Here is an 8287-nt window from a genome sequence, read left to right as displayed (position 1 = left end):
TGGCCCCAGTAGCCCCCTCTCCACACTGTCCCCCCTCCCCAAAAGAGGGGGAAAGACTAGCAGAGCCTTTGGGGGGGGCCTGCAAATAATGTGCTGGGGGTAACGTGGCAGCAGCTGGTAACGCTCGCCTGCGGCAGGGGGATTGCTTCACCGCCCGTCTTCCTTCCTGCCGGCCCCGTGCGCTCTTCCTCCCGCTTGCTCTCTCTGCAAAAGCCCAGCCCAGGCTGGACGGCATGAGCCAAGCAAGAAAAAAATCAGCAGATCCTTTTGCAAGGTTTTTGCTGCCTGTTTATGACTTCGATGGCTGGGGACAGGCCATCCTGGCATCCTCACCCCGCAATGCCCAGGAATGAAATAGCAAAGTAGCGATGGAACCGAGCGATGAGATGGGAGAGAGGCAGACAGCAAGTGGAGGCTGCTTTGTAAAACTTTATTTAGAAATATTCTTGATATATTCATTATATATATATATTTATATATACACACACATTACAACAAATGTGTTTTCTAAATAGCACATCCACAGTGGGTTGAGACTCAGGGTACCAGGTCTGGTTACTTCATTTCTGCAGAAAAAATGCAGAAATCCAAGGGGAGGGTGGCAGAGAAAGAGACGGGTCTGAAAAACCCAAAAATCATAAGGTGGGAATTCACTCACACGGTACGACACTGCCCCAAATTGCTGTTTCCAACAGAAAAGGGGGGCGATGGTCCACACAGCAAGAGATGAAGCAGGCAGGAGGAGAGGTGGGCAGAGGAAATGTACCATTCAAATCACAATTAAAGTACAACTGTACATACCCCGGGAGACCTATGGCGCGCTCTGCTGAGGGCTATGAGCAGGCGCGCGTGTGCGTTGGGGGTGTTGGGGGGGGTGCCACCAAGGTTGTACCATTTTCCCAACTGTTCAGCTACCAAAAAGATTAAAAAAAAAAAACCAAAACTTGTGGGGAATGAGGAATTTTTGAGTGTCGGCGATTTTTTTCTTGCAATAGTTTAATAAAAAGGGTATAAAACTCCCACCCACCCCACCCTGGGGTTATTTCAAATGCCGAAAATGAAGAACAGCTTTACCTGTGTGACAACATCCCCCCCTCTTCCCAGAGGGTCCCACTGCCCACCTCTCACCCCTCCTACCCCTGGCACCGGGAGCAGTCCAAACCTCTTCCTCATCATCACTCCATCACCCACCAGCACCCCTCCCCTGGCCCAGCCCTGTGGGTAACCCCCTTCAGTAAAAACCCTCGTGCACAGGTGATCCGGACCTGGGAAGGAGTTTTCCTCCTTTTCCCCAATTTAAGATGGGGGAGGTTTGTGATTTCAGAGGATTTGGGGTCTACACTAGAAACCCTCGCTTGGGCTGGGACCCCTTCCCAGGCAACTAATTCCACCTGACACGCCAACCCATGCGCCAGCCTCCCACCTATTATTTACAAAGAGGCATTAAAATCAAGTGGGGATGGAAATGGCAGGGCTCTGAATTAAGCCTGGAGGGGCTTGCAGACACCTGCCCACCAAATCCTCTGTGTTTCCTTGTACCTCAGCACCCTTGAAAAGGAACAAGTGCGGTGAAGCTGTCCCCGCTCAAAGGACTTTTTCCCTTCCAAAGGATGTTTGTGGGTGAGGTTGTTTGGTTTTTTTACTGTAGCATGGGAGAGATTTCTGTGCCTTGACATCTCTGCGGGGGGAGAGGATGGGCTTGGGGCAATTGCTCCGTCAGGAGTCAGGCGGTGGGGGAGAGATGGGCCTGATGCAGCGGTGATGGCGTGATGCAGCCCTCAGCTCCCAGTCACTGCAGCAGCAGTCTCCTGCTCCCCAGTCCTTCTGCTCCCCAAACTCCCTCCTGGGGAGGGGCAGTGGGGATCAGAGGATCAGCTCAGTCACCCGCATCAACTTTGCAGCAATCCAAGCACTCAGGAGTGGAGGCTAATCCCACCACTGCTTTTAGTGCTTCCCCCCAAGATTGGGAGAGGCTGCATCCTCCTACCAGCCTCGGGCAGGTGAGGACCCTCCTACCACCGGAATAAATCCAGCACTGTAGTCCAGCCTGCAGGCACTGGCACAGCTGAACCACCACCATTTTCACACAATAAAACCAAAAAATTAAAAGCATACCATTAAAACCCTTTTATAACCCTATTTACACACACACTGTTGATGCAACATCGACTCCTTTTGCCTTTTTGTTGCTTTTTTGAATTTAAAAATCCCCCAGTCCAAGGGGATGCTTCACTAGTGATTTTTTTTTTTTTCCCCCCACTTACCAATTCTGAAATTCATCTTCCTTGAGAGAAGCTCTGGCCCTACAGAAACCGCTGGGAAAACTCTAGGAGAACGCAACAGGCTTGGAGCTCACCCACTGAGCATTACCAGCAGAAAAATCAGACTGGGAGGGCAGCAGAAAACACCTATGTACCTTTTTGTTCAGTGGATACTGCATGACAGCGTTAAACAGAAGTAATCCCACGTCATAAATACAACAACCCCAAACAATCCAAAGTTAGGTAGAAGGGAAAGGAAGAAAAGGGGGGGAGGGGAAAAAAAAAAAAAAAAAAGGAGAGAAAGAAAAAGTCTTAATCCTTTTAATAGTTCTTTTGCTGAGGGTGTTTTTTCACCTCTTTAAAAAGATACAGTCAAAAGCTCTCGGACAACAGGAACATGTGGCCCCAGCTCCTGCTCAGACCAGTTGTATACGCCACAGACTGGAGAAATGCTGCGGCGCTGGCAGGTTTCAGCAGTCTCCAGCTCCATGCGGAGCTGGAAAGTGTCGGTGGCCTCCGCCAGCCATGAAAGAGGAGCGTCGCGTCTCAGCCGGGCGACCGTTTAAAAAGCGATGGTCACGTCAAACAGTCTGAAAACCCTCTCAGTGCTGGAGAGGTGCTGGCCACGTCTCCTGCCCCTCCACAGAGTCACATCATGAGCAGTATGTACAACGAAGACTACTTCAATGCTTTTCTTCTTTGTACGATCACGTACCTAAGTGCCGAACGTCCATCTGGTTTGGTCTTGTCCTCGGCCAACGCAGCTCCGTCCCAGGCTGGGGAGGACGGGGAACCTGAGCCCCCGGGGAAAGGCAGAGTCACAAATCCCATGGGCACAAGTTCCAGCATCCGCACACTCGGGTCTCACCTCCCCACCCAGTGCTTCGGGAGCGATGCGGAAGGTCATCACCGCTGCGCGTTGCCTTCTACTGGGAGAATGGCGTGGTGCAGGCTCCGCGTGTGCTTCGAGTCTAGTGTTTCGTGCTCTTCCGTGAAGCTGTCCGGGCTTGCCGCTCCGTCTAAAGAACTTCCACAGCTAGAGTTAGGAGACAACATGTCCTGCAGGAGGTCTTCCTGGACTATCCCAGAGTCTTTGTTCACTTTGCCCCTTTGGTTTCCTTCTTCCTCCTGGTCATTGAGCAGCTTGGCCAGGAAGTTGATGTATTTCATAGCCAGGCGCAAAATCTCATTCTTGCTCAGTTTTTTGTCGGGTGGGTGGGTAGGCAGAGTCACAAATCCCATGGGCACAAGTTCCAGCATCCGCACACTCGGGTCTCACCTCCCCACCCAGTGCTTCGGGAGCGATGCGGAAGGTCATCACCGCTGCGCGTTGCCTTCTACTGGGAGAATGGCGTGGTGCAGGCTCCGCGTGTGCTTCGAGTCTAGTGTTTCGTGCTCTTCCGTGAAGCTGTCCGGGCTTGCCGCTCCGTCTAAAGAACTTCCACAGCTAGAGTTAGGAGACAACATGTCCTGCAGGAGGTCTTCCTGGACTATCCCAGAGTCTTTGTTCACTTTGCCCCTTTGGTTTCCTTCTTCCTCCTGGTCATTGAGCAGCTTGGCCAGGAAGTTGATGTATTTCATAGCCAGGCGCAAAATCTCATTCTTGCTCAGTTTTTTGTCGGGTGGGTGGGTGGGGATGAGCTTGCGAAGCTCTGCAAAGGCTCCGTTGACGTTCTGCTGTCTCCACCGCTCCCGGCTATTGGTAAAAATGCGACGAACCACTTTTGTATGAGGACCTGCAATTGCAACCACACAGAATTAGGAGCAGGGCGTAACAGGTCATTTACTCCTTTTCTGAACAGGCCACCCTTTCCCAAATTAACTGATTTATTTTAGTGACATCAGCAAGGCAGTGAAACAGGAGCTTCCAGCTAACTGGAAGCTAAGCTGATGAGCTGAGGTAGCCGTAATTTCTGTTCAATCCAGTGGAAGGGAAAAATGGAGTTGTGTCTTTTTAGATGTCTCCTGAGATGCCTAAATTTACCTGTCCAAGGAGGAAGGCTTAGGCCATGACATGTGTGCAGAAGGCTGCTGTGTTGTTAGGGTGGCTCAGCAACAAAGGTCCTATTAAAAGGCTAGGTTGAAAGATGGTTTTTTGCTATCCAAAAAATGTCTTAAGGACATACCCTTGGGACAGGTGGAAATAAGCTTGGGCAGAGGCTTTGACAACCCTGAGATCCAGAGATCTTCCCTGATGTAGGCAGGACCTGGAGCTGATAGAGACCGTAAGATTGCCACCAGCCCCTGGGTGGTTTGTATGAAATGGGGTGGCAGGACTCACCCCACAGCAATGAGGACAGGTAGCAATGTGACCCACAGAGTGAAAGCAGCATCCTTGCTGGAAGGGTGATCACGGGTGGAGGATAAAGCAGTTTTGCAGCTGACCTGAGGACCACCTGCTCCCTCTGCACATTGTGACAAAAACTCCCTATCTGACAGTAACTGGAGAAGGGACTTAAATTGCTAGAGGTGTCCATTTGGCTCAGTTACAGGTGAGCTCCAGTTAAATCCCTGCAATTATACAGCCATATTCCTGATGGAGCACGTTACACAGGATGGATGAACAAAACACATCAATTCTCCTTTCAGGTCATCAGGGTAACTCCTGTTGGCACAAGTGAGGCATTATCTTGGCACTAGGAGAGACCCAAAAGCATGTCTACCCGAAAGTACTGTGCTACAGGAGTAGCAACACTGTGAATCAGGACTGCAGGTCCCTGGGTCCATGGAAATCAGTTCAGGTAAGGAGACACCACCATAAGATGCTTTTATTATTACATCCTTTCCATCCTCACCTCCAGTAAGGACACAGCAATCTCATGAAACTATGGGAGAACGACTAGGACAAAAACCCCCATAGGATAGGAAGCATCCCACACAACAAAAGTCATCCCAGAGTATGAAGCAGAGTTGCAGATAACACAACGGTGAGTTGTACCCCAAAGGACAGGCTGTGGTTATTTCCATCCGCACCCTCTCTCCCCTGTAATCCCCCACCCCACCCCAAGACACTCGCCTAACTGCTACCTCCGGGGCATGGTGAACAATTTAAGCTGGCAGCTCTGCCATCACCGAGCGAAACCAGCATCCCGAGGGGCATGTAATTGTCATTATTCATATATAAACTCTTGGCTGCTTTGACTGTGGCAGAGCAGCTGCACAGATGTGATTTTTGAGGCACCCCAGCAGGCTGCACCTTGACAGATCCCACCTGCCATAACGTGAGAAGAGGAATCCCACGATCCAGCTGACTAAACACCATCACGCTTTCCCCCCTTCCGAGGAACACAAGCCCCTTCGGGCCAGCACATCACCCGAAACACCCCCCACCGCAGGGTTTGCATGGGGACACATTCCCAAGCAGCCAGATTAAAGCTACCGGCTTCTCCAGCGCGTGAGCAGCCACGCAACTCACTTCTCCTCGCAGCGTCCTCAGGACCAGGGAGTCCCCCAAAATCGTGAAGGGCCCCTGGGGTAAACTGGGGGACGTCAGAGTGAGAAACTCATCTCTGACCTGTAAGGTCCCGGTTTGATGCTTTAGCAAAGCTGATTTTCCACTCCCAAACAGCACGTAAATGCCCTTTGCATGAACTAACAGCAAGGGCTCATGGAAAGGGAAGGTTTCTTGTCCCTGATGTGCACAGCCCCCTGTGCCATGGGGTTGTGGGGAAGGTAGGGGGGGACTAAGGGGACCCCAACACCACCGGGCTGCCCTGCACTGTTGGTAAGGCAGTGGAGAATGTGCTGCAACCTGCTACAACGATAGAACAGCTTCAACACTTCAGTGCTCTTTCCAGACAGGACAAAGCAACCAGCCTGGAATCCAGAAGGAGATGCACTTTAAAACCTTTTTCCTCCCAGAAATGTATGAGGGGAAAAAAAAAAAAACAACCTTGGATGCTGTTTTTCTAAAAAAAAAAAAAAAAAAAAAAATCCCAAAAAACTTCCAGTTTCCCAAAACTTCAAAAGGGGAAAAAAAAAAAAACAACCCTGGATTCCGTTTTTCTAAAAAAAAAAAAAAAAAAAAGAAAATCTCCAGAGACTTCCAGTCTTCACAGACTTCAAACATACATCTCTGTTCGCTGGAAGTTGCTGACTAAAAGGCATCTATTCATCAAATTTTGAAATCAGAAAAAAAGACCTGTTCATTTGCATCCAGGGGCACCCAAACCAGGCTCCAGTACACAACACAAATCCTGACTCCACTCAGATTTTTGATTCTGGCATCAACCGAATTAAACACGCCTTTTAGAAAGAGATCAGATTCTGGCCAAAACACATCCTGCAATGGAGAAATTTAAAATGCCCCATAGCTGTGCTATAATAGAAGAGGTTTATTTCTCATAAAGAAACTTGCCTTGTAATTAATTCAAGCAGCTGGCTGAGAATTTTTGCCTGGATTTTGTTCCAATTGATTGACTGATGCTTTTTTAATTGTCATTAGAGGTCTGAGGAAAACTAGTAAAGAGATGGGCTTCCAAGGTTACAGAATACCCTTGCAGATACATTTTTACATTTTTATCTCCATTCCTACCTGCTTTGTAAGAAGATATTCAACACACAAAACTTTCCCAAAAATGAATAGAGAAATAGTTGTAAAAACCCCACCACTCATTTCCTTACAGAGGAAACCAAACACCAAGCACCCAGCAAGACTCTCCTGCCCTTCCGCACCTCCCGAGGGCTGCAGACCCGAAGGAGCAATGGTCCGGTGTGCCGGGGATGTCACCTGGCAGGTGACCATCAGAGCGACCAGCAAAGCCCAGCAGACAGCACAGACGCCTCGGCATGGGATGCACGTCCCTACAAATGGCTCCTGTTCAGGCAGCATCATCTGGTACCTATTTCTCACCCCCGCCCCCTGCAAAATTCTGAGCCTGGTCTTGGAAATTCACATGAGCCAGAACCCACAGGACTGGGCTCAAACTATGAACCCGCATTACTCAGCAAGCACACATCCAAAAACTTGGTTACAAGCAAATATCTCTGTCATCCTTAATACCTAATTTAATAGCAAGTCCAAAGCTTTAGTCAGACACCGTGACTTGATGGACTTTCACCGTAGCCGCTAAGCCTCTGAATGGAAACCCAGACAAAAAGACCTTCGTGCGCCGGGGGCCAAGGGGACCCCTGCCCCATGGGGCTGCTGTCTGAAAGGACCAGGCAGACGGAGGAGGGCAGAGGGTGGGGGGAGAGGGGCTGATGAACGCAAGATAAGGCCCCGAGCCCGTCATTTTGTACTGTATTCTTTTAGAGCAATGTGGATTATGATTCGGTCTGGATTTTAGATCAGCCGAGTAGAAGGAAAGGGACAACTGGCTAGAAAGACAGAAAATGAATTGGCTGGCAATTGAAATACAGCGTTTACAGCAGCTGAAGAGAAAACACGTTTTGATGGACCTCATTTGTACGGGCTGTGTAACGCTGCAGGTAAACGTGTCAGCCTTCCGCATGCAAACTGCTCCTGCAAACACCCCTTTGCGCGGGCAGCGCGGCTGCCTGCACGCAGCCTCCCACCACCCACGCCGGCTGCCGGGGAGCAGGCAGCAGGATCCTGCCCTGCCTTCTCGCTGCCTTCTTTTCCTCAAAATCATCCCGCTGGTCCGACAGGGACCCCCATACCCGGGATCTCTGCCTGGACACTGGCCTGTCACCCTCCACATCGGCTCCTGGGCTCTGCCACAAGGCCAGGCACCGGGTATTTCTCCACGGCAGGCTGCAGCACGGCGCAGGTGTATGCTGAACAAGCTGGCAAAGGGTCCGAGCCACAGTCCCGCCGTGACCCTGCAGACCCCGGCACGGGCTTAGCCCTCTGCGTGCCGGCCATTTAGAGGTGGGTGGGATCTTCCCACCCAGGGCCGTGGGCTGCCTTTGCAACATCTCACGGCTGAGCGGGTTTGCAAACACAGCGTGTCCCTGCCGTGGCCCTGATCCAGCCTCTGCGCTTCAACGGGGACTTAAATTTAGTGGCTTCCTTTGGATTTAATCTCTAAGCAATTTGCAGAACAGGGATGTAATTAAGCAGA

At 50.6% G+C, this 8287-nt stretch overlaps 1 protein-coding gene across 1 annotated transcript; it reads right to left on the bottom strand.

Annotated features, from left to right (window-relative positions):
• Positions 1–3487: 3487 nt before the first annotated feature.
• On the bottom strand, positions 3488–4016 carry TAL1 (TAL bHLH transcription factor 1, erythroid differentiation factor; the record flags this gene model as incomplete). Its single annotated transcript, XM_009638822.2, has 1 exon — positions 3488–4016. A coding segment is annotated over one exon (438 nt), but the record flags the coding sequence as incomplete, so codon positions are not given.
• Between the last annotated feature and the right edge of the window lie 4271 nt (positions 4017–8287).

This window comes from Egretta garzetta, unplaced genomic scaffold (genome assembly GCF_000687185.1).
Source record: "Egretta garzetta isolate BGI_Z169 unplaced genomic scaffold, ASM68718v1 scaffold145, whole genome shotgun sequence".
In the NCBI taxonomy this organism is placed as follows: Eukaryota; Metazoa; Chordata; class Aves; order Pelecaniformes; family Ardeidae; genus Egretta; species Egretta garzetta.
Note: the sequence above shows the minus strand (reverse complement) of the source record. Positions and strands in the feature narration are given on the sequence as shown.